This window comes from Rhododendron vialii, chromosome 1a (assembly GCF_030253575.1).
Source record: "Rhododendron vialii isolate Sample 1 chromosome 1a, ASM3025357v1".
NCBI lineage: Eukaryota > Viridiplantae > Streptophyta > Magnoliopsida > Ericales > Ericaceae > Rhododendron > Rhododendron vialii.
The window spans coordinates 8,003,222-8,029,706 of NC_080557.1; the positions used below are offsets into that span (position 1 = coordinate 8,003,222).

General features: G+C 38.4%; 2 protein-coding genes across 2 annotated transcripts; both read right to left on the reverse strand.

Annotated features, from left to right (window-relative positions):
• Window positions 1-1,927: 1,927 nt before the first annotated feature.
• LOC131315910 (uncharacterized) lies at window positions 1,928-8,131 on the reverse strand. Its single transcript, XM_058345147.1, has 5 exons — window positions 7,867-8,131; window positions 7,031-7,426; window positions 4,928-5,314; window positions 3,095-3,481; window positions 1,928-2,507 (listed from the first exon to the last, which is right to left on the reverse strand). The coding sequence occupies exons 1-5, from the start codon at window positions 8,054-8,056 to the stop codon at window positions 2,131-2,133; spliced, it is 1,737 nt and encodes a 578-aa protein (XP_058201130.1). The 5' UTR covers window positions 8,057-8,131; the 3' UTR covers window positions 1,928-2,130.
• Window positions 8,132-17,897: 9,766 nt separating this feature from the next.
• Window positions 17,898-19,720, reverse strand: LOC131315918 (cucumber peeling cupredoxin-like). Its single transcript, XM_058345160.1, has 2 exons — window positions 19,411-19,720; window positions 17,898-18,804 (listed from the first exon to the last, which is right to left on the reverse strand). The coding sequence occupies exons 1-2, from the start codon at window positions 19,595-19,597 to the stop codon at window positions 18,236-18,238; spliced, it is 756 nt and encodes a 251-aa protein (XP_058201143.1). The 5' UTR covers window positions 19,598-19,720; the 3' UTR covers window positions 17,898-18,235.
• Between the last annotated feature and the right edge of the window lie 6,765 nt (window positions 19,721-26,485).

The window sequence follows — 26,485 nt, forward strand, 5'->3', positions numbered from 1 at the left end:
TATCCATGTAGTTCTATAAAAAGACGCTTTATGTTATTGTTTAAATCAATCAAATAGATTGATATACAATCGGAAATACTATCAGAATCATATTCTTTACTATCAAGTCCTTTTTGGTAAAGTCATAGTTCTGTAGGAGCTTTGTAGGGCTCCGCCCTATATCTCCAAAAACATCGATCATTGTGTTCTTTCTTTTATTATTTGCTTCCGCTGCCCCCAAAAATTCCTACAAAAGCTGCTCTTTGACTTCTTCTTTTTTTAAAAAAAACTTCTCTTTGACAACTTAATTTGATCTCTTGCAGACTTTTCCTGGTTTTGTTTTGGAATCACTTTTGGGTATACTTTTGGGGGATTGGGCATGGCCACAAGGGTTCTGTATTATAGCCCATGTAGTTATCAAAAAATAAAAATTTCATTTTCAATAAATTCAGCATTATAGGTTCGTGGTGATTATTCTCGTTGATTGGACTCTACAGAACTGGATTAGGTACTTTATTTATGTAGATGCCTTTGATTTTATACGTTGCGATAACTTAGACGGGGTTTACAAACAGGGGTTGGGTTGTGAAAATCAAAGAGTTTTAGTGCTAATTATCAATTCATAGAATTATAGAGGATCGGTGTTGGAAGTCTGAGGGTGACCTTAAGGGCCTAGAATATTATGAACTAAGAAACCCAGAGTATGGCGCCGCGATGATTAATTCCGGTGATCGAACAGGTTTGGAATAAGGATGGATATGAACATTTAGGTGCATCCCCGGGAATCAAGATATTCCTCGGGGTGTGTTCTTTTCCTTGCGTGGTTGGAGATGGGTCCGATCCGGGTAGAGAAACTTAGGCGTATTCATCCGGACCTTTACGTGTGGGGAGGAGTTCGGGATTGAGTGGTTAAGGGTAAGATTTCAAGGTTGAGATACTAGATACTCATGACGTAGGATAATGACTAGTTAAATTAATTAACTTCCGCGTCGTATTTTATTGAATTGGATCGGTTTATATGTACTTGTTATATACTTGCGTGTTAAAAAGGAGAAGAGTTTTCTCTATCGAGTGTTGTCACTCACGATACTACGTTATTGTGATATTTTCCACCAGGTGTTGGAGACATATTGGAAGAGCTGCCGGCCAGCTAATGCAACCAAGGAAGAGTAGATTGAGCCTTGGTGTAGTAAACAGATTTTAAGGTTCGCTATCTTAACAAACCGAAAAATCATGGAATTTTCATAATACACTTTTTTATCGGCAATAAAATCTATGAAGAAAAATTAGACAAATGGTACATCAAGTTAGGGGAGAGGGGTCCCTTCGGGAACATCCGATAGAATTGGAATGATACAGAGAAATTGGGGGAGAGGGGAGGAGAATCCAACCAAAAATTAGATGAAAGCAAAAAACATCCGATGGGACGTCAAAGCCCAAAAACACCCGGGGGCGAAGCTTCTTTGTCATACTAATTGATCAAACAGTGGAACAACTAGGCATTTTAGAAAAGGAATTTAACATATAAGGAACCGCTGAGATAAATTCATGGAGTATTTGTTTTCTTCCAATAATTGCAGAGAATTTGGCATTTTGTAATTTCTTTATTTCTTCAGGTGACAAGCTTTTTCGATTTTATTTTCCCACTAGTCATGAGGTTTGAACTCTTGACCCCTCCTCACAAATTGAATTTCAAAAAACAATATATTTTTCAATCTCTGTAACTCAAAACTTAATTAACAAAAGGCTCCGCCTTCGACTTCCGCATTAGACCTCCAAAGGTGTTGAGCTGGCCATGCTTCTGTTTACTTTTAAGGGGCAAAATTAAAGTTGGAGTGACTTGTGAAATTCGTAGCCTAGTTTGGGCCCGGGTGACGGGTCTTGCGAACTATAAAGATGTGGCTTTTAGCCCATCAGCTCGTTGCCAATTTCAGCCAAGAGAGAGAGATGGCAAAAAATCCCATTTATTTATCAGAGTAAAATGTGGGAGTTTCGACTTTACATATAATGGAAATGAATATTGATCACAGGTATGAGCTGACTACACTAAATGACACACTAAAGACTGAAATAAATCAATAATAAATACATATATAGACCTCACAAAAACAATGGAGTAACAATATCACCTCACTAGGATGCACTAATTTCTTAAACAAGGAACGTCGTGACAACGGACAAGAACGCGGCACAGGACAAGCCGATCGCGGCGGTGGACGGGGCCGAGCTGGTGGCAGAAGCAATGGGCGCCGCACCGGCACTAGGAGAAGGTGCATTACTGGGCGGCTCCGCGATCGAGCCCGGTGGATATGTGGGGGAAGAGGTGGCGGTCACGTTGATGGCGAGCTTTTGGCCGAGGAAGCAGTGGCTCGGGTACGTGCTCGTGAAGAAGTAGCTGCCGGCGGTGGTGAGGGTGATTTTCGCAGGGCTGGTGGTTAGGGTGAGGCCTGGGGTGGTGGTGTTGCATGAGTTGTAGGCTGCCTCGGTTACCTCTGCTACGTCTTGAGTACCGTTTGTAAAGTTGAAAACTGCACCGACATGAAGACGCAAATAAATTAGAACTAGTTTAGAAAAACAGACCTGGTACAGTCTAAGGAAAAGAAAACAGAAAACCGGAAGACCAAAACTCTTTTCCCAAAGATTTTTTTTAAATCTGGACCATTCATTCATTCGTTTTTTCAGGAGGATTTCATAATTCGGTTGTTCTGGTTTCTAGCTTTTAATTTCTATTAGAAGAAAACTAATACAATGGAGTAATTTTTTGAGTGGCGACACTACCACATGGTGCCCGAACCCCTTTCACACCTCAAATTCATGCGGTCTGAAACATGAATTTTATAGTGGGAAAGGGGGCTGTGGCACTTGTGGCGGTAGCACCTAATAATTTTTCAGTGTGATGATATGATATGGGCATTTTCAAAACTTTAAGCTAAAGGAGGACTGCAAAAGCCACATCATTATGAGAATTCAGGACTTCTCATAACTCATTTCACTTATTAGAGAAAAACAGAGAGAGAGAGAGAGAGAGAGAGAGAGAGAGAGAGAGAGAGAGAGAGAGAGAGAGAGAGAGAGAGAGAGAGAGAGAGAGAGAGAGAGAGAGAGAGAGAGATCATACGTAGAGTGTCTCCAACAAAAAAGGTCTTGTCATAAGCCCAAGCCGAATAAGCAATAGGACCCCCAGGTGGCACAATCCACCCCAACTTGTCCCCCACAACGTAAGTCACCGGAGCTCTAGGTGGTGCCGGCACCGGAGTGCTTGGCGGCGGTGGTGCAGGACTAGAAGTGGGACCAGACGTAGTTCCCACAACAGTGATGGCAAGCTTTTGACCCAAGTAGCAATGGCTCGAGTACGTGCTCGTGAAGAAGTAGTCGCCGGCGGTGGTGAGTGTGATCGACACCGGACTGTTGGTTAAGACGGTGGTTGGGTTGGTGGTGTCGCATGAGTCATATGCTGCCTTTGTTACCTCTGCAACATCTTGTGTTCCATTTTCAAAGTTGAAAACTGCACAAAAAAAGTTTGCAAGTAATGTTTTAAATCGCGGCAACGGTTTGGATAATTGTAATGGTAACCCTCAAACGATGTCGCGATTACCAAATGATATATAGCGAGAATCTAAATATATACTAGAAGTGATCGAAGCGGACATGAAATCATTCTGTATGGTTTTCCGTTGTAAACTTGATAGAAATCATACATGTTAGATTTAATTATCCCGTTGGTTTCAACCTAGAACCAATTGGTAATACTTGAAATAGTAGCCTCCAAGTTATATTAATCATGAGTGTTTTAGGTGACCAATGTGGGATAACATCTATTACTCCGCTCACATGTAGCCCTGTAGTACGTGGAGGTATGGATTGCGGATGTGAGATAATTGACTCAGCCGAGACTTGACCATGTGATAATTGAGGCCACCTAGACCTAAATTTGCTGCTTTGATACCGTTTTTTTTATTTTTTTGAAAGGTTTCAACCTAAAATGAGTTGATAATAGTTAAGTGCCCTCTAAATTGGAGTATATACGGATCAAAAAAAATTTTTTTTGGAGTATATACAATGCTTGGGTTGTTAATTAAGGTGAGCGGTGTGCAATAACAACTTTTCACCGGCGGTGGAAAACTCCACTTTTCCACCACCACCTTTTTCGGTCCTATTCTGTATTTATTGTTGATCTGAACCGTTCATCTTGTAAACCCCACATAATAGTGTATTCATGCAAAAAATAAACTTGATCGGACATAGATAGAAATATCAAAAATTGAATTTTGTTTTGTAAAATGAATAGTTTATCTTTATTATTATTGACAGAAATCAAATCGTCTATTTATAAACCAAAATTCAAATTTTGATATATCTATCGACTTTCAATGAAATTGATTTTTTGCATGGCAATACTATACTGCGGGTTTTATAATATGAATAGTTCATATTACAATAATTGACGCTTGGTGGGGCCCATGATGGACGGTGGTGAAAAAGTGAGATTTTACACCGGCGATGGATAAAATTTAATCTCCAAAAACAAACACATGTATTGATCTGCATTAGAAAGTAGCCGATACATGAGCAAAATTTGTATTCACCGCAAGAGGAGTGATAGCCAAGTAGTAGGCACTATATACTCTCGTGTATTTAACATGGTTTCAAATCTCATTAACTATAACTAACTTGACTTTTGTCGTGAAAAAAATTGTACGTATTAACCCATTAAAATTGTCAAGACAAATTAAAGTAGCAAAAAAGTTAATCCATAACTTCAAAAAAAAAAAAAATAGAAAGACATAATAAGCTAAAATAACTTATTTAAACTAAATAACACCAAATGTTTTGGTTGTGTATATTTTCTCCTAAATTTTTCTTATTCAAAATTATCTTTCTTTGGTTCAATTGTATCTAAAAGGACTTCTTGTAACTCATTTCACTTATTAGAGAGAGAGAGATATCATACCAAGAGTGTCTCCAACATAAAAGGTCTTGTCATAAGCCCAAGTCGAATAAGCAATAGGACCCCCAGGTGGCACAATCCACCCCAACTTGTCCCCCACAACGTAAGTCACCGGAGCTCTAGGCGGTGCCGGCACCGGAGTGCTTGGCGGCGGTGGTGCAGGACTAGAAGTGGGACCAGACGTAGTTCCCACAACAGTGATGGCAAGCTTTTGACCCAAGTAGCAGTGGCGCGAGTACGTGCTCGTGAAGAAGTAGTCGCCGGCGGTGGAGAGTGTGATCGACACCGGACTGTTGGTTAAGACGGTGGTTGGGTTGGTGGTGTCGCATGAGTCGTATGCTGCCTTTGTTACCTCTGCAACATCTTGTGTTCCATTTTCAAAGTTGAAAACTGCACAAAAAAGTTTGCAAGTAATGTTTTAAATCGCGGTAACGGTTTGGATAATTGTAATGGTGATCCCAAACGAATTGGGATTATCAAATGATATATAGCGAGAATCTAAATGTCGTTTTGCCAAATGATATACAGCGAGAATTTATTATTGTGATCGTGAAATGTTCGAAATGTTGTTGATGGAAAAAAATCTAGGGTACTAGAAGTGATCGTAGCGGGCATGAAATCATTTTGTGTGGTTCTCTGTTGTAAACTTGATAGAAATCATACATGTTGTAAACATGATCGTAGCAGGCTAGTAGCCTCTAGATCATATTAACCATGAGTGTTTTAGCCTTTAGGTGAGTAACGCAGGATAATATCTATTACTACCCTCACATGTAGCCCTATAGCATGTGGAGATATGGATTGACAAGTTGAGATAATTGACTCAGTGGAGACTTGACCATGTGAATTGAGGCGACTTGACCATGTGAATTGAGGCCACCTAAAACCTAAATTTGCTGCTTTGATACTGTGTTTTGAATTTTTGAAAGGTTTTAACTAAAATCAGTTGGTAATAGGCGAGTGCCCTCTATATTGTATATACAATGCTTGGGTTGTTTAGATGAGTGGTATGTGATAAAAACAAACACGTGTATTGATCCGCATTAGAAAGAAGCCGATACATAAGCAAAATTTGAATTCACCGCAAGAGGAGTGGTAATCAAGTAGTAAGCACTATATACTCTTATGTATTTGACATGGGTTCAAACCTCACTGATTACTCCTACAGGCTAGAACCAACAAAATTGACTTTTGTATGGAGGAAAAAATGTTTTCGCCCATTAATATATGAGCCTTTACACGTACCTCTTTATTTGGAATATACTTTATACTTAGAAAGTAGATGCATAGTCAATCTCCACAAAAAAAAATGAAAAAATGAAAAAAAGATAGAGACAGAGGAAAACTGATCACCAACTAGTACTACGAAAATTTTCAATAATTAACCAAGTGAAAATGACAAGTAGGCCTGTGCAAAAAACCCGTTCACCAGCAGACCCAACCCAAAGGGTCTCGAGCGGGGTCGAACATATGGTTCGAATAGGTGCGGGTTTAATTTCTGTTAAAAATTAGATTTTGGTTTGGGGTGGTGCGTTTCTTACCCGATCCGACCAATTCATGAAGATTAATTTGGTTTTTGGTCGGACCCGACCCAACGTAAAGAATCGGGCTCATGGACGGTTCTTACTACCTATTCGATTCGGTTTGCAGGCCAATAATTTAAGGTCCTATTTCAAAACTCAAAATAAGTATTTATTTTTTAAGAAGACAATTTCAAGCTCAAAAATAATATGTTTACGCAAATAATTTTCCTAGCAATATGGTTCTTGTGTGATAGATCTTATCGAGATCTTTTATACGGTGCAAAAAAAATTAAAAAATTATTTTTTATTTACATTATTTTTGAGTTTGAAAATATCAAATAAGTACTTATTTTTAAAAAAAAGTGTTCTGAAACGGGACCTAAGAGGAAAATTGAAGACAAATTGGAGGAAAAGTTGAACTTGAGGTTTTGAAAATTTCCCTTATCTTTCTCAACGAATCAAACAAGGGAACGGAAATTTTTTAAAACTTTTTTCTTCCTTTCTATTTCTTTTTACAAGTTCCAAATGGAGCAGAAAGAGATATGGAGAGAGAGAGAGAGATTGATTGATTTTGAAATCGTACCAAGAGTGTCTCCAACGAAAAACGTTTTCCCACTAGCCCAAGTAGAGTACGCAATTGGACCACCAGGAGGCACAATCCACCCCAACGCGTCCCCAACCACATAAGTCATCGGAGCTCTGGGCGGTTCCGCCACCACCGGAGAAGGGGGCGGTGGTGGAGGAGTAGAAGCCGGGCTAGTGGTGGGACCGGATGCCCCAGTCACGTCGACGGTTAGCTTTTGGCCCAAGAAACAGTGCCTGTCCATGGTACCAATGAAATAGTGCAGCCCAACTGAAGCAAGAGTGATATTGACCGGACCGGTGGTTTGGAGGAGAATTGGGTTGGTGGAATTGCATGTGTCGTAAGCTTCTTTGGTTACCATGGCTACATCTTGCTCTCCAGTTGTGAAATTGAACACTGCAAAAAAAGAGAGTAGGATTTAGAAATACTTTCTTAATTAAATGATTGATACGGTATTGAGAAAAGAAGATTTCAAAATAGAAAAACAAAAAATTTGGTGAAAAACCAACTTCGAAACAGGGCATATGGTACCAAACAAAGATGTCACCAATATAACAATGCTACGTACACAAACATTCCCTACAAAACGGTACTAATTAGATTCATTCAAGACGTGACTCTCCCTATCGTGATTAGGGAGTGGATTGTATTTTTGTTGCAGTTTTTCTCTTTGCAACTATCTATTATGAAAAGAGAGGCACACATATAGCTTATGTGTCGTGCTGTTGGAAAGTGGGAAGGCTTTCAGAATTAGTTGAGATGCGCGTAAGCTGATCCGAACACCTGAGTTATCATATATATATATATAAATATATTACTTATGTGTGATTACGTACTGAGGATGTCGCCGACGTGAAAGGTTTGCAAGGAAGCCCAGGTGGCATAAGCGATGGGGCCGCCGGGAGGGACTATCCACCCCAAGCTGTCTCCGACGACATGCAACTCCTGTGCCGCTACTGTGGTTTGATGAAGGGCGATCAAAATTGTGGCAACAAAAATGGATAAAGTGACGAGTCTTGTGGCCATGTTTGTATGCGTTGCTGTACCTGTGTGAGCTTTGAGTATGTGAGAGAACTGTTAGAAAAGTTGGATTTTTATTGACCTTTATATAGGAGAGAAAGCTCTTTTGGGAATAAATTGCCTTGGATACCACCCAAACACAATCTGACAATATTGTCCAATGTCCATAGTCAAAGTTTCGTTTTCTATTTGTGTGTGTGTGTGTGAGAGAGAGAGAGAAAGGGAGAGAGAGAGAGAGATTCTCAAATATAGACATATCATGTTTTGGCCGTTATTTGGACCAAGGGAAAAAAAATACAAATGCGTGTTTTTCTCGAAGAAAGAAGACAGTTCGTTAAACAAAGTCATGTCCTTTTCTGTTTTTTATGGGTTTAAAATTCTTGGTTGCAAGGCACCACGTGATACCCGACGCACATATTCAGGCCGTTAAAAAATGCAATTGACAGTCTGAATTGAAAGTACCTAACGGATTTTTAAAAGAAAAAAAGGAAAAAGTGTATTTCAATCCGGACCGTTGGTTGCATTGTTAGACGGCTCGAATGTATGCGTCGAGTACATGAACATTTTCCGTACCCTATTTGCACCCAAGAATTCCTCACATTTGTTAAGGTGCAACTCTATTTTCAAAGCTTTCATTAATCACATTTGTGACCAATGTATTAAGTGATCGGACAGAGACAAGTCAGACAACCTTGTTTGATATACATGATCAAATTACACGGTGATTCCATGACTTTGTAAAAATATCTTTTGGGAGATTGATATTAACAAACTCCTTTTTAGTCCTCTAAAAAATGGAACGAAAGATAATTTTAACATGTTTTTTGACGTGGTTGATAGTTTCGATCGACGAGCACTATGTGGCGGTACTCCAAAAGCGAGTAATAATTTCCCCTTTCGAACCTAGCTAGTACATAGCATCTCTCTCTCTCTCCAATTGATTCCTCTGCATTGAAACCTACTTTTTGAAACATAACTGTGTGTTGTAAATATATATATCATCGGCATCCTATTAGCATACTTTTTGGCATAGTTGATAGTCTCGATGAAGTACAACGTGGCGGTGCTCCAAGAGCAAGTAATGATTTCCCCTTTCTAGCTAGCAATTAGCATTTTCTCTCTCCGATTGATTCCTCATGATCATTTTGGTCATCTTGATCAATTGTTTCGGGAAGATAGAGAAGGTGTTGCAATTGTCAACATACTTTTGCATTAAAAGTGGTCCTTTGATCAAAATATTTGGGTAAAAGTAAAAAAAAATTACTTTTCCGATTCGTCTCGTCGGGACAAATCAGAAAGTTAAAAAAAATTTGGCACAAAACGAACAAGCGCGAAAAAAATTTAAATAAAGACAAAATGTTAATTTAAAAAAAAAGTTAAGTGGAACAGGGCCTTATTGATCAAACAAAGGAGCTCAAAGAAAGGTATTTTAGGGAGGGAAAAGAAGGGACGTTATCTATATTGATGTTATAATGAACCGTTGACTTAAATCCATGAGTATTTGTTTTCTCCTAATTGCTGGTGAGAATTTTTGACATGTTTTCATTAATTTAATTTATTTTGTAGCTGACAAGTATTTATTCGAGGTTTTTTTCTTTCCAATAGCTAGTTACGAGATTTGAACTCTTGACTCTTTCTTACGTACTATATTTTATGAGATGCTATTAATCATATCTCATACTCTCGTGAAGGCGCGGTAAAATCAATATTCAAATTACACAAATGGATTGATTACAAAGTCAACAAATTAAAAATCAAAGGCTCCACCTTTGAATTTAGCTTTAGCCTCCTAAAGACGTTGAGCCGGGCCTGTTTATTTTATGGGGCAAAATGGAAGCTGGTGAGACTTGTGAAATATATAAACCCTAGTTTCGGCCTGGTCAACTTAAGAACTCTCAGATAGAAACTGATATAAAAATCCTGGTAAAGATTGTAATCCGTATTTTTAGTCTTTGATTGAAGACTGCCAGAAAATTAGTAGTTTATAATCCAGTTTTGACTATTTTTTTGGTGTCAAGAATCTAATTTAGCTGATCGAGTCCGCGGATCTTTCACACTTACGTACAGTGATACATGCAACATTTTGGTGGGCGGTACGATTGATCCCCAAAATCTTGGAAAATCATTTACAGTTGAATATTTGCTATGAGAAATTAGATGGCACCCTATACATAGGTATTTGAAAAGGAATGCTATATACACATGCAACTCTTGACCACAACTCCAGACATAATTGCGTCCGGAACCATTCGATGCACATATATCGAACGGCTCCGGACGCAGTTGTGTCCGGACATTCATATGCCATTCGTTTTGTCCTGATTTCATGAATTTCTATGCAAATATTGTATTGTACGTTTTTCCTTTTCAAATGTTAAGACAATCTATATTCGATGTTACAACTATAAGACGATTCAATGGGGTACATATCGCACACCTCCAAATCATGTATTTTAGCACTTCCCGTTTTTTATATACGATAGATAATTGTCGATATACATATTTTTATTTATTGAAAGAACTGTGATGTCAGAGAGTGATAACGTTATTTTTTAACACGTAATCAGGTATTTCAAAGATGATAAAAAGAAGAAGAAGGTATTTCAAAGTAAAGAAAGGCCTAAAAAATAAACAAGTCAATCATTGTGTAAGGTCAAAAGAAGGGGGGGAAAAACTACTAGAAGTCACGAGAAAATAAGCCAAGGCAGCCAAGTCCAGGAAGTGAATTTACACCTAAATTAATAAAATCACGGCATAATTTAGTCTACAAAATGTGATCAATAGTCAATATTCTAGATGGCTTTTGCTTTCCATGGTGATAACGAGATTTTCTAGAACATAGGAATGGTTCTTTCCATGCTTTTTGTTCTTATCTTTACAACTTCTCTTGTATAACAAATTCTTCTACCACAAAATGCCACGTTATTTTCGCATTGATTAACCATTGCCGCGTGACAAATCAAATCAAAGGAGAATTTAATTTCTCAAAAATTAGTCATTGCCTCCATTGGGAGGTCGTTGTTCTTTGGTGCGGGATTTTCTTCCTCTTCATGGGACTTTCTCACCCTTTTTTTTTTTTTGATCAGCAATAAAAGGTTTCCCTATCATTAATAGTAATGATACAAAAAAGAAACCCTATAGTAATACATCAGGGAGCGTTACACAAAGGAAATTAAACAAGTTCAACCTATCACTACAGATCACCTCACAATATTATGAAAATAGAAAAAAACAGCTAAACCCGTTAGCAAGGAGCCAACGGGAACCCAAAGGACCAAGGCCTAACACCATAAGGTGCCGAGCCAACGAAAGAGGTGTGTAGTGTTTTGATCAAGTGATGATGGTGACAATTCTGTGGCACGTGCATGGTGTAGCCTAGAATGAGAGCAATGGGATGCTTACTTGGCTTGCATCCCTTCCTGATGTACTGTTTTCTTTTCCTATCAAAAGAACTATCCTAATTCTGGCCAAAAAAAAAAAGAAAAGAAATTTGCCAGTTGCAATGAACAAATGGTGGTGGTCGACAGCGGTAGGTGCCGAATATGATAGTCATACAAGGTTAAGATGGAGATGGTTGTGGGATGATCGAGTTGCAGCGGTTAGGGTTGTCAAAGGGGTGGGCAGGGCTGAGTTCCTATGGAAAATTGAACTTGATTGAGGGGTAATTTTGTCTTTTATCCAAAAATAAATTTAATTCTTATGACATGGAGTTTTAAGCATCACAAAATGCGTCATGGTCTGGTATTAAATATTAATACTTGGTCCATACTCTAGGAAACATACACTAAGGATGCGTTTCCGTTGTGTTTTTTTCCTTTTAGGCTAATGACTATAATCAAGTTATTTTCGCTAAATGGTATTTTAGTTAATGTATGTAATGAGAATGACTTGCACAGAATTCATGAAAACATGGATTTTAGCCCATTTAATTTAGTGAAAACACTCCCTAAAAAGGACCAGATTGTTTTGATTACATCCGGATTGATCATATAACATTAGGAATTGATTTTCACACTCACTTTTTTGTTTTATAATGTTGAAAGTGCGTAATTTTTTGTTGTTGCTAAAAAACAAAAAATGAATGTGGATATAAAAAAAGCAGAGTGTGAAAATCAATTCCCTATAACATTTTGTAATTAGTCTAGCAAAAAGAAAGAAGATAACATTCTATTTAATTGTAATAAAGGAACCAATGATAGCCCTCGCGAGGAGGGCTAATTAACATGTATATAGGGTTGATGAATAAATCGAACTAGCCGGACAGTTTGTCAATTGTTCTTTAAGATTTATTTGAAAATTTAATGAGCATAAAAATTACGTTCAACCTTGTGGTTAATTAGTTTAGATACAGATCCACATATTAAATGATTTTTAATCAAGATGATCACGAGACGATCCCGAATAGTTTGAATTGTGAAACACTATAAGCCAACAGAGATTCAAACATATTGAATCTTGCTATGAAATATATATATATATATATATATATATATATATATATATATATATATATATATATATATATATATATATTGAATCTTGATTAATCGATGCAACAAACTGATCGATGTCAAACAAGCTTTTTACGAGCGAATACGAAATCAAACTTGAGTAGCTTAATTGTGTATGCATGCATGTATAAACAGTGTTGATCCACAAACTTGAGCTACAAGCTTACTACTATTGTTCATTGCTCCGTTCCAGAACACCTTCTTAAAAAATAAGTACTTATTTCATATTTTCAGACTAAAAAATAATGTGAATAAAAAATAATTTTTCAAATTTTTTTTCACCGTATAAAAGATCTCAATGAAATCTATTAGACAAGACCATATTAATAGAAAAATTATTTGCATAAGTACATAATTTTTGAGGTTAAAATTGCATTCTTAATAAATAAACACTTATTTCCCTTCGGAAACGGGGCCAAAGGCATTTGTTTTCTCCCTTTGTCTGCATTTATAAATGTGAAATACTTTTACTTTTTACTTTTTACATTGATGGCTCCAAGCCCAACTGCTTCTGGACTTGTCGGCTGTTCGATGTACAGGCTCAAGCCCAACTTCCTCAGGTATTTGTTTGTTTGTTTTTTTTCTTCTTTCATTAATATTGTATACATTAACGGAGTTAGTAGGGTGTTAGTAAGTTAATCCACAAGAAATTTCACAGGCTATCCATAACCTTGAATACCTTGAATCCCAAACACTCAGGACAGGCATCGAACCCTGGTCTCCCACATGGGGAGGACTAGGGGATGCTAATTGGGGTAAAGCCCATTGGCTTGGGTTATTTGTCTGGTGCCCTCAGTTCCATGGGATTAAATCCCACGTGGACGTCTAGAATTTCCTGTCTATTTTCTTATTTTGGCCGTTAATTTGAAGAGATTATCGACTGTTTTGGACCATTAATTCCTATCCTTCCACAATAGTATCAGAGGCCCACATTATGAGAGGTAGGCTCTATGCGCCTTTTTTTTTTTTTTTTAGAGCATTGAATACTTTTTCGTACTTTGTGAGGTCAGCATTGCACCACATAACGCACGTGCGTCTAGTATTTGGAAGCGCGAGTGTGAATATGTCTTTCAAAAATATCATAAACTATTAAATTCGCAAGAACGAGAATTGTGAATGCAAGCAATAGCCATCTAAAAGATAACGTGACTAGGGTGAGCCACTTAGCCCCAAGTAGGAAGTCAATGCAAGGAAGAGCTTTAGCTCTAGAAGAACATCGATCAGTCAGGAAATCATGTTTTCACGAGAAGTTTTTGAGTGCTAGCAGGGTACCATAGACGTGGTACCCCGTTGACAATCTGGACAGTACAAATGTATTTTGAATGATTCGGATTTTAGAGAGAAAAAAAAAAGTAAAGAGAGTGGTGGGGTGAGGAGAGAGAGAGAGAGAGAGAGAGAGAGAGAGAGGATACATATGAAACGTCCAAAACACGTTTAAATTGTTCGGATTGCCGACGGATATTGTCACTTGGTACCCGCCCGACACCAAAAATTTCTCTGTTTCCACCCACACTATTTTGTTGTGAAAAGAATATGTTTCAAAGGCCAAAGGTGCGGACGTGAGGAACTGTGAATTGGTCGCATCCGGATGTCGGTGACTGTTTGTGGCACGCCTTATAGCACAGAGGAGTTCGTGATCCACCACTGTACATTCTTGTAGGGTCCATTACTAAGCGTTTGAATTCCTATAGAAACATGTGGGCGGAATAGGGTGTAAGGGCACCACATGCGGCACCTCAACGATATCCGATCAACTTAATTTTTGACATGGTCAATGTTCTCAACAAGCTCTAAAAATTGAACGGTCCCCATCATTATTGCGGGCCAGAAAAGAGCCCACAAATGGTCCAAACTTGACCAAATTGGTTGGAAGCAAATTAAACTGGATGGGATCCTCCTCCACTCACTAGGAGACGAGGGAATAGGTCCGATTAATTGAGATGAGATTGGTTCCTCATACATCATTTAAGTAGCGTGTAAGCTAATTCAAGCCTTAAGATATTTTAAAAAATGACTTATCTAATTCTTTTTTGAACTCTTACGCATATATCTTCACTAGAAAGAAAGAAGAAGCATACATGAAATATTGTTCTCTCTCTCTCTCTCCCAAGTGGACAATGGAATTGACCTCCCATGATTAGTTTAATGGACTGAGGGACCATGCTGCGCAGTGTGCTGTGCGGTTCGAATCGCCGCCGCTTCTGTCTCGATTTGATGATTAGAAACGTTCACTTCGTAGAGCTCGTCGAATAGAACAAGTGTATCAAAAATCAGCTCGTTCGGATATTATTAAGGGCCTCATCCGAACATTATTATCTTGAAATTATTAAGTGTACCAAAAAAACAGTGGATTTTAATCTTGTGTTTCGGATCCATTCGTTTCAAGATAATAATGTTCGGATGAGACACTTAATGATATCCGATCGTGCTGATTTTTGGTACAATTGTCCTACTTAACGAGCTCTACGAAGCGAACGTTTCCGATCATCAAACCGATACAGGAGCGGCGGCGATTCGCCCCGCACAGCACTCTGCGTAGCACAGTCCCTTGGTCCTTAGTTAATATGCGTATAAGCTGATTTGAACGCTAGTTGGTTATCAAAAAATTGTAATCTCCTATGTCTAATGGTGAGCCACAAATAGGATATGGAGTACTAAATACTACTATGACATAACAAAAAAGGAACGGGAGAAGAAGGGTGTGGGTCCCATTGGAGTTTGGCAAAGGGTTCTAATTTTCAAACTTGATGGCTAGGCAAAAGTCTCCATTGGAGTATTCCGCTTGACCAAACAAAAAAAAAGTCTCCATTGGGTTCGTAAGCTCTAGAGACTTCTAGCCTCTAGGGTAGTTCATTTTCCAATTCGCCGCCTGAAAATTGGAAATTTGGCCTTGGTATTTACTAGTACTCCACTAATATTGAACAAGTGGACGACACAAGGCTATCGGAAACGAGTATTTATTCAGTGGTCTTGGGGTCTCGGTTTGAATCCTTCTATTTCGTGCATATTCGTTTTCGAGTTTTTTGAAATGAATAAAGCAAGAAGAGTGTTTGGAAACTTTCTTCGGAACGTTCACTTGAGCCCAAAAAGGCATTCAATTTCGCGTCTTGAATGAAAGCTTACAGACGAAAAAAGACCAAAAGGATGTTCTTTTTGTCTAAAAAGTTATATGATATTTTTTTAATATTGGCCCACATTTTCATACTCTCTCCGTTCCTAATTTGAACCAAAATATAAGGTAAATTTGTGCATAATTTTTTAAATTTCTTGAACCCAAATTAAAATTCTCAGTTTTTTAATTTCTCTTGTCGAGCTAATTAACCCAAAAATTACGACGACAAACTCAACAAAATATTGTAAAAAGTAAAAAATCTCAGCGTATGCTTCTTTAATTAGTAGTACAGAATGCATTTAGTTTCTCTCTTTCGTTTCACATCCAGTTGACCTTGAATCCATCGAAGAATCTTCCACTTTGTCACCTCATTATTTCTCTAGCACCACTTGATTATTCACGTGCCAAAGTGGTCTCGTCATTGCTGATGAGAAGTTGAGAGAATCCAGAATGGAAAAAATAAATTTAACGAAGCTTCCGTGAACTGGGTTTACAGAGATGAATCGCACATGTCCATTCTGACTTTGAACGATTTGGATTTAAATCAAATTTTTTCAAAAAAAAATTTTCAATTTCATTTAAATTCGGACCATCCAAAGCCTGAATGGACGGTCCAGATCGTGTGCCTCCATAATATCTTATTCATGGCCCCTTCGTAAATAAGACAATCTCAATCAGAATACCACATTAACAAATAATTATCTCAAACTTTTCTTTCCACAAATTTACGATGGCTCCATCCATAAAACCATGGAAATGTGTGATGGAGAAAGAATTTGGGACACCGCGTAAAGGTGCGCTAGGGCCATTGAATAACTTTCCCACATTAACATACTCGAGTTGGTAGAGTTAAATTCCGTTGAAAAAAAAAAAAAAAAGAGTTGGTATAGGGTTAAGTTTTAAAATAGCAATGTTATTCGGTGATCATGTAATATGTCACTGTTCAATGTATATGCATCAATTGCATCAAACAGCTCTGAATACAGTTATGCCTGAAATTGTGTTCTCTAAAATTGTATTCCTAATGTCGTCCCTATTATTGATAGCCGTGATGCACAATATGACTAATGTGACATATTCTGCGAATACACTAGTGTCATATCACATGAGATTGGTGGACAAATGTTGCCGCCAAAGATTTATGATTGTAAAAATAAGATGAACAAACATACCAAAATCCTAAACCTTAAATCCAAGCCTCAAATCCTATTACTTCCTCCGTCCCTATTTAAGTATCTTGTTTCGTAACTTCAATTTATTAAGGAGACATTATCATTATACATTTCACATCAATTTTTATCTCCACTTTCCTTACTTACCCTCTATGGAGACATTATCATTATACTTTTACTCATTAACTTTCAAAATGAAATATACTTTTAGGGGCAAAATGAAAAATGCACCAACTTTTATCCACTAACTTTACAAAATTGACACTTATTAAGAGACAACCCAAAATAAAATGCTGAATTCTAAAAAATGGACGGAAGGAGTAATAAACATACGATCAAATTGATCATACAGTAAGTAGTACATTTGTTGGAGGAGGATCGTCTTCCCAAATTTGTATTTTTGGGTCAATCTCGGACCTACTTAAATGATGAAAACATTCATTTTGCAAAGTTTATCGAAAAACTCAATCATGCTAAAAAAAAAATTACATTAATACAATATCGATAAACTAATGATCATAACGTATTTATCTTGAAATTAGCAGATTCTACTCGGTGTGTCAGCCCATTTTTTTTTCTCGTATAAATGGCCTTCAAAATGAATGGTTTCATTAATCGAAAGCTACTTCCAGAAGAGCCTAAACAGGGCACGGTCCGTTTAAATGTAGAAAAATTAGAGACTGAAACGAACAAGCCTGAGTCCAAACATCAGTGACTCAACCAATGCAACAATCCACCAAAGAACTTCCCCTGCCATATATCAACTCTAAGCCAATATACCATAGAGTGTACATAACTAATCTGTGTGAAAATATCTATCAAAGGGGTGTAATGCACAATTCGAGACATCCATCTCGACAATGGATGACTTAGATATGTAAGAGCCGAGATGAAAACTGTACCCATTGATTGCCTAATGAACGGTTGTAGTGAACCTCTGCACTACAGGAACCCCAAGTCCATTTGAATGCATGCATAGATATGAAAACAAATGTGATTGAAATCGTCCGATAATGTGACTTTCATTGAATAATAATGGACTCACACCGATATAAAGACAAATCCGTGCACATTTTTATTCAGCTGAATAAAATCATCAATCACTAAACCAATACAACAATCCACTAAAGAATGTCCCCTGCCATATTTCAACTCTCTAAGCCAACACAAATAGAGTGTACAAACCAAAATTGTGAGAGGGAAAATAAATTAAAGCACACTCGCGTGTACACAAATTTGTGTATAGATCTTAATACAGAAAAGTGTTAGAAATCGTCCGATGCACGTGAACTCTACAAACTAGTAAGTAACCACGTGATTCGGACGATTCCAAATACTATCTGTGGTCAGATCTGTACACATAAAACTGTATACGTGACATTGCTCTAAATTAAAACAGAGCACCTATAGCAACGGACATGACCACCATGCCGACAGTGGCAACAGCCTTGTGTGGGGCGGAGCTGGGTGGCGGCGGTGGAGGAGAGGTCGTCGGGGAAGTAGAGGAGCTTGGCGGCGGTGACTCCATGGCGGGTGGTGACGGAGGGCTGTTGGTTGGAGGTGACGACGGTGCCGGTGAATGGGCGGTGGGCGAGGGCGTGTGGGCAGCGGGAGTGGGAGCGGGGGTGGGGGTGGGGGTGGGGGTGGGGGTGGGGGTGGCGGAAGGAGTCGGAGACGGTGTCGTTGACGGAGTCGGAGTCGGCGACGGAGTCGGAGATGCCGGAGACGGGGATGGGGTGGGGGTGGGGCTACCGGCGGCGGCGACGTTGACGGAGAGCTTTTGGCCGTTGGCGCAGTGCTGGCCGACTGTGCAGATGTAGTAGTGCTCGCCGGAGGTAGTTAAGGTGATGTTCACCGGAGGGGTTGATAGGAGAGAGATAGGACTGGCGGAGCTGCATGAGTCGTATGAAGTTTTTGTTACCGTTGCCACGTCATGTGCTCCGGTAATGAAGTTGAAGACTGCACAAAATGAAAAAATTAGTTAAGTGATCAAATGTAAAGAAATACTAACTATATTACTTATATCATGGAAAAATCCGTGTGCAAATATTTAGGTGACGAGATATATTCAGAATCGTTTGACGCACGTGGCTCGAATTAAATAATGAGAGTCCACGTAAATCAAACGATTTGGGATAATTATGTTTGGATTTGTCTACACAAGTCGTACCAAGATTATTTGTTAACTTTTAAGTGGGTGTCCTTCAAGTATTTGCCTAATTTTGGGCCATAAGCGCGTGATTAGTATTGTTTTTATTCTTATAATAACTAGAAAAAAAAAAAAACCTTCATTTGATGACTTTTATGAGAAAGTTCTTTGAAAAAACAATACTCTATGGAAACATTAAAAATTAGTTTGTGTGCACAGACTTTTCGTTTCAGAAAAAAGTTAAGAATTTTTAGGAACTTTTCTAAAAAATTACTTCAAAAGGAGTATTTCAAAAGAGATGTCGAGGGAAACGAAATAGGACAACCAAGTTTTCGGTAAGCACCAATCCTCCTCCTCTACAAGTCCATATGGTGAATGAAGTTTAACGAATGACAAAGAAAAGAAGAAAAGTTTACCTAAAATGTCGCCGACCGCAAAGGTATGGCTGGCAGCCCAAGTGGAATAGAAGGTGGCGCCACCGGAGGGGATGGTCCAACCCGTGGCGTCTCCGACGATGTACACCGTCGCCGCCGCGCCCTCCATCAGGGCAGCAGCAGCTACCACCACTAGAACAAGGGTTGCAAGCGTGGTTTTTCCAGCCATCTCTCTCTACTTGGTGTTTCTGTGATCTCTGGTCTCCCCTGTTCTCTGTCTCTGTCTCTGTTTTGTGGTGCGTTTGGACAAAAAAAACAGAGAAAGTGAATGAGTTTTTTTTCCCTCAAGAGAAGTGCCTGATTTGGATATATTTATAGAGGCAACAAGAGTCAACACCGACCTTGATTTTAGGAGCAGTTGTGGGGAGAGTTCAATGGACGGAAGCCACGTAGAAAGTGGAGTGTTTTGGTTTGTTTATTGGTGTGGTGATTTGAGGTTTGTTGAACGGACTGGGGGAAAATCGAGTTAGAGAGAGAAGCACAAAGAGTCAAAACTAAACATATTTTTGCAGAAATGATACCTACACATATGAATAATGCACAGATCTTACACTTATCGAGATGTGGGCCCGCTACGGGTCCCACATAAATGATCCGAGCCGTTCATTAAATTTAAAAGATTTTTTTAAAAAGCCTTGTGAAAAATCAGCTCAATCCGATACCTATAAATATTGATCCAATCATCTAACGTTTTGTTCAATTTCGGATCTGCACAAAAAGTTAGATGATTGGATAGGGTAGTTCTTGATATCAGATTGAGTTAATTTTTCGCGAGAACCCTTGAAAAAATGTTTAAAATTTAATGAACGGATCAGATTCTTTGTGTGGGGCCCATAGTGGACCCCACATCTTGATCAGTGCATGATCTGTACGCTACTCATCTGTGTGAATAGCACGGCTGATATTTTTGTACGTCACGGCGTCCCCGTTGACACTTACACGAACCTCGATTAATCTCGGTCGAATTCACACTCATTTTGATTGATTTTTTGAGGATCAGTTGCACCGTCTACCAGTGTAGAGCTCGATTACAGGCAGAGTAGAAATTCATATGAAATAGTTGCACTAAAATTGATAGCACTTGAAATTTTTTGAATTTGAAAGCTTTATTGATTTGAAATTGATAAAGCTTAGGAGGAACAAATTCACGAGTCTCCAATTCGTTGGTGGTGTTGTGTATGGTGTACCCCTGCACTAAAGCGGTGCAGTGCGGCGGAGCGATGTAATTTTGTCCACATTTAAAGTAGTTTACAAACTATTTAATATTTCCTCCATCTTATTTTATTTGTTCATGTTTCCATTTTGAAGAGATTATTTAATTTAATCTAATTTTAATTCAACTATAAATAACTTTAAATACAAAAAACTGTCATTTTACCGCACCATAAGACAACTTAATTTTTTTCATGGATTTTTTTTTATTATAACTCAAGTGTCCGGATTAGCTTATGCGCATTTCAACTAATTATGGGCGGCCAATCACACAGCCTACTTGCGGGGAGCTCAATTAAAGTCAGAGAAAAGCTCTGTATGGATTGACCCAATAATTTTTCTCCTAAATAATATACTCAACATACTAAAAAAACTGAACAATCCAGATCATGATGAAAAAATTTAAATAAGCACGTCGAGAAGCCCTATATCCCGTAGTGCAATGGCGCATTCGGCCCACTAGCTCTATAATAAGAAAGCTCAATTTTTTGATAAACCTGTACTTTGAACCGTTCAATGTGGGATTATACTTCCTGGGCCACTATACCATTATAGTGCATGAGAGTTCTACGGCATCTCTAATTCTTTTGCTTCTTTTTCTCGCAAAAAAAGATTTAATGTATTAATCTTTATAAATGATTAAAAAGATTATAAACGTGCGAAACAAGGGCATGTTGGTATAAGCCACCCAAGACAAAAAAGAATGACAAGATGCCATCCCTAATTCACCCTTTTGGAGTTGTGAGAGCATCTCTGACCTTGACCCAATAAAAAACCATGTTGGGTAAGACTTATTCCAATGGCAAAATGATCTTTTACCCAAATATATTATTTTTTTAAGTATTCAATGACAATAATGCAAATAATAGAAGGGAACAAATTTGATTTGGGATAAAGAGTGACTGATTGCTGTGAAGAAAAAGAAGAAGAAGAACTCAGTCCACCGCCAACCACCCAAACAGTCTACCACTTACCATCACCCACAGAATTCTAATCCATATATCCTCATTTCTTTTCCATCTGTAGGAACTCGTTCTAGTGGCAGCAGCCATGAGAGCGAGAGAGAGAGGGGTATCGAAGCTTGGGAAAGCCCACGCCATGCTCTCAGAATTGCATGGAAAGGAGCCATTGAAAAAAGAAAAGAGTTGAAATATTAGGGGAAAAAATAGAAAGAGACTTGGGTTGTCTCAAATTTTGGAAAAAAAATGGGTAAAACCCAAAATGAAAAAGGGTTTGAGTCAAAGATTGGAGAGAATTTTTTGTGAATTTTGTCCAAATTTTAAATTTGGATCTTAAAATAAGTCTAGGTTAGAGATGCTCTTAAATGCTTAAACTATTGATAATGGATGAGTTGAATTGATCACGTCTGCTATAAAGTCTAGGGTGAGGTGAGGGATCAAAGATTAACGTGTGCATCTGGGGACGCTTCTATCCAGTGGAAAAAAACTAAAACGAATGGCTAGGGCAGTTGCTACTTGGATAGATTAAAGTTTTTTGGGATCTCGTATGAGTTGGAGATGCCTTTGTGAGGAGAAGTTTTCGGGTGCGGGACGGATATCACACACATACGTTGTAACTCGTCAGCGATTCCATCCATCCAAACATGTTTTAGACGGTTACGATTTTAGAAAAAGAAAAAGAAAAAGAGAGGAGAGAGTGGTGGGGTGAGCCCGGTGAGGGAAAAGAAAAGGAATAAATATGGGCCATTCAAAACATATTTAGACCGATAGAATCGCAAATGGGTGTAGCCACGTGGTACTCGTCCCGACACCAAAAATTAATTTCTCGTGAGGAGTGAGACTTGCACAAATTTAAATACACGTTGAACGTTCAAAGCACTTTGACCAAACCGTAGTACTACAGTGAGCACGGTTATTTTGGTTTTTTTAAAATTGCACATGGTGCAGCTGCAATGGTACGAATATGTAATGTGGAGTCACGAATAATACAGTAGTATATTTGAATAAATAATTATTTGCATTACATAAGGCGTTGGATTCGATTATTAGCAGTATTAAAATATCGAAATATCCAACGGGTTGTGTCCCAAATTGTAAAAATTTATTCCGGATCTCTCGGAGCAATGTCCAACCCCCCTTATTCGCCGCTCGATTACGTCCACTCGTAAGGAGTAGTGAAGGGTTTGGGGGTTGTTGGGTATTAACGATCACTCCCGGATTTCTGTTCGTGCGAACAAATTGTTCGCGAATTCTGATCATTCAAACACAATCAATTCAACGGTCAGAACGGTGGTTCGCAGGAAAACGGACTATATATATACGTATATCGGGGTGGTTTCGGAACACCCAAAAATACACCTAAAAAAAATCCAAAATCTCAATCTCATAGTTCCCGATCAAATTTTGATGATCCGAGCCGTTCAATATAATCAGAAGGTTATTTTAAAGGTGCCCGCGATAAATTAGCAAAAAAAATGACCTGAAAGGCTTGATTTGAGCCGTTTTTATTTGAACCGTTCATTAAAAAACTGTTTGAAACTGTTCGGATCAAGCCCTTTCCGGTCATTTTTTTGCTTATTTATCGCAAGTACCCTTAAAATAACGTTCTAATCACATTGAGCGGTTCGGATCATCAAAAGTTGATCGGGAACTATGAGATGTTTTTTTAGGTGTTTTTTTGGGTGTCCCCGGAACCGCCTCGTATGTGTGTGTGTATATATATATAAAATTTGGATTCTGAAAGTGGGAACTCGTGATATCATGGAGCTACCATTACAACCGCACCCTGTTGTCCACAACTGCAAAGAAGACATCTCGTTCAACTCACAACATCCTACGGATCTTAGAAATTAGAATCACAGAAATCGTAAGCAAACAGAAAAATAGTACATTATGAACAAGAAAAAAAAGAATACAAGATATACGTGGAAAACCTCAACGCGAGAAAAAACCACATAAACCACACCAGTCCACTATGAAATCGAATCAAGAGTACAAGTCTTCTAGCAATCTCTCTGAGATCTGCGTTTTCTCTCGCCCCTCTCTGTGTTTCTCTAAAAACCGATTATCCTAATTACATAGAGGCTGCAACATAATTAGGTCGGATCCTATTGCCGAAATTACACTCCAAGTCCTTAAACCCTCTGGCTAAACCACTGCTAGCTGAAGCATGTCTGCACCCCTAACATTCTGTATTATTTCGAGTATTTCCTCATATAATCTAAGACCTACCATCAACCACTAAAGTGAACATTTTCCCTTAAAAATGCATATGAACACTGACCATTATTCCAATGGAAAGAATTCAACACATTTCTCTTTACGTTACAACTGTTTGAACAGGTCTAGCTTACCCTTTAATTGGTAATTTTTATCTTCTGGGTCATGCATGAAAAGAGCTTCTTTATTTGATTATATAATTGCACACAACAAATCCAGAATGGGCCATATAGTTGGAAAGTTCTGTAGAATTCATGATCAAAATCTGTTGAGTCTATCGAAGACTTTGGATTCATTCCCCTTTGGTGGAAATCCAATACGCGTTTCCACTGCTTATTTTCTCCAACTAGACTGGACACATCACAGGGTTGGAAAGCAACATTACTCTTTGACCCAAAAAAAAAAAAAACTGAGGAAAAACAAAGCAAAAATGAACATGATGACTCTCTACCAAAACGCGGTCTCTAGCAATATTGCAGCTGTAACTACCATTAGAAGAACAAGTGTTGTAAAAGTGCTTTTTTCTACCGTGGGAGGAGGCGGGGGCAGGGTCAATAGGTAGAACAATATACGACTTACGCTAAGTTTCGCTAAGCTTTTTGGGAGTTTTGTACTAGGCCCCGTTCCGGAAAGGAAAATAAGTCCTTATTTTTTAAGAAGGCAATTTCAAGCTCAAAAATCATGTATTTACGCAAATTATTTTCCTATCAATATGGATCTTGTTTGATAGATTTCATTGAGATCTTTAATACGGTGCAAAAAAAATTAAAAAATTATTTTTCATTTACATTATTTTTGAGTTTAAAAATGTGAAATAAGTACTTATTTTTTAAGAAGGTGTTCTGGAACGGGGCCTATTCAAATGAATTCGCATTTGTTAGTTTTGCGCCAAACTTTGATAGATTATTGATTTATTTTCGACAAGAGGAATAGGAAAAGTGAAAATTTTTTATTTTATTTTTGGGTTTTTCAATTTCTCCTGTCGAGATAAATCAATAATCCAAAAAAAAATTTAGCGTAAAACTAACAAAACGTGTATTTTTTTAAAATAAAAGCAAGATATATGCCCAAAAATCCAAAAATCTTTGCGGAACTTAGCCTTACTTTTTCTGTTTGGTAATCGAAAAAATTATTAAATAAATTAAATGGTAAAATATACTGTATACTACTAATGATGGTAATTAATTTTGCCTGAGAATTGATTCCAACGACTTGTCATATGTTAGAAACGATGGATGATAACTTGATTTGTAATTCTATTACGTAACTAGCAAGGAGAAGAGAGCAAATGGATATACATTTAAAGCGAGTTGGGACAGTTAATTAAGGAACTTTTTGCGGGGTTAAGAAAAATGAAATTTGGTTGCAAAATATAAGCTGTCCGGTTATAAACTCCAAATTAGTGGGCTCAAGTGACCCCACTTATACCACGATCGCTCTACCCCTGTTCGCAGATTTGTATGTTCTCTGAACCCTACTTTCCGTGTGGTTTGTGCTTGTGGGGAAAACTGAGTTCTTCCTTAAGAGCATCTTTCCTGACTTGACTGTTCAGGCCATCGTGGGCCTACCTCGGATCCACCTAGGTGATAATTTTACTTCATTAGTCATAATATATAGATCAAAAGATGAAATCAATATAAGAGGAGAACCAATGCATAGTTAGAGTCTCGATTAATACTCTCCTACTACTACTGCTTAGGGCTGCAAACGAACCGAGTCGCTCGCGAGCGGCTCGCTAACGGCTCGTTCGAGCTCGGTTCATCAAGCAAATGAACGAGCTCGAGCCAATATTTTCAGCTCGTTTCATAAACAAGCCGAGCTCGAGCCACTTGATGCTCGGCTCGTTGAGCTCGCGAGCTGCCATATACAGTACATACATATACTATACGAGCCATTCGAGCCGAGCTCAAGCTTACATATACATTCATATACCAATACCCATACATGTACCGAACGAGCCATTCGAGCCGAGCCGAGCCGAGCTCGAGCTTTTGAATATATGTTCGAGTTGAGTTTGAGCCCACATATTTCAGCTTGATTCGAGCTCGAGCCGAGCTCGAGTTGAGGAAAACTAAGGCGAGCTGAGCTCGAGCAAGGCAAAACTCGGCTCGACTCGGCTCGTTTGCAACCCTACTAGTACTGCTGCTCAAAAAAACTAAACCTATCTCCAAGCCATGCACTTTAAAAATAAATAAAAAAAACAACAAAACAAGACAAAAAATTGTTTGGGCGTAATTTCAGGGCAAGGTAGTTAGTAGTTGTTGAGCTGGAATTCTGTCAGTTAGGTTAGTTGCAAAAGGGCCCAGAGGAGGGAAAGTTAGTTTGTCTTTCTAGTTGTTAATTGTCCATTCTATATGAAAGGGAAGATTAGGCTTCGTTTGTTTCAAAGTAATTTTTTTCCCACCCGTAAAATATTATATATACTCGTTTTCTGTTGTTTGGTTGTGTAAAGGGAGAATAAAGTATTTTCCAAGTAAAATGTTCTCCATGATTCGGACACAAATAAAAACTTGTCCAACACATCCACCGTTCCAGAACATAAAAACATAGGAGATACAACAGGATTCAGGGGGAGGTGCACCGGCGTTGTCAGTGACATCATGGGGCCCGGGATGGGCCCCATTTACGCTCACGACACCAGTGTCGTGACAAGGGACCTCCCGCAA

What these genes read in the sequence shown, in the direction of transcription:
- LOC131315910 (XM_058345147.1), bottom strand. Translation starts at nt 8,056, where the DNA reads ATGGCCACAAGACTCGTCACTTTATCCATTTTTGTTGCCACAATTTTG. An exon ending in TCACGTCGGCGACATCCTCA is followed by an intron (nt 7,427 to 7,866) that starts GTACGTAATCAC and finishes CTTTTTTTGCAG; the next exon opens with TGTTCAATTTCACAACTGGA. An exon ending in TTATGTTGGAGACACTCTTG is followed by an intron (nt 3,482 to 4,927) that starts GTATGATATCTC and finishes TTTTTTGTGCAG; the next exon opens with TTTTCAACTTTGAAAATGGA.
- LOC131315918 (XM_058345160.1), bottom strand. Translation starts at nt 19,597, where the DNA reads ATGGCTGGAAAAACCACGCTTGCAACCCTTGTTCTAGTGGTGGTAGCT. An exon ending in TGCGGTCGGCGACATTTTAG is followed by an intron (nt 18,805 to 19,410) that starts GTAAACTTTTCT and finishes CATTTTGTGCAG; the next exon opens with TCTTCAACTTCATTACCGGA.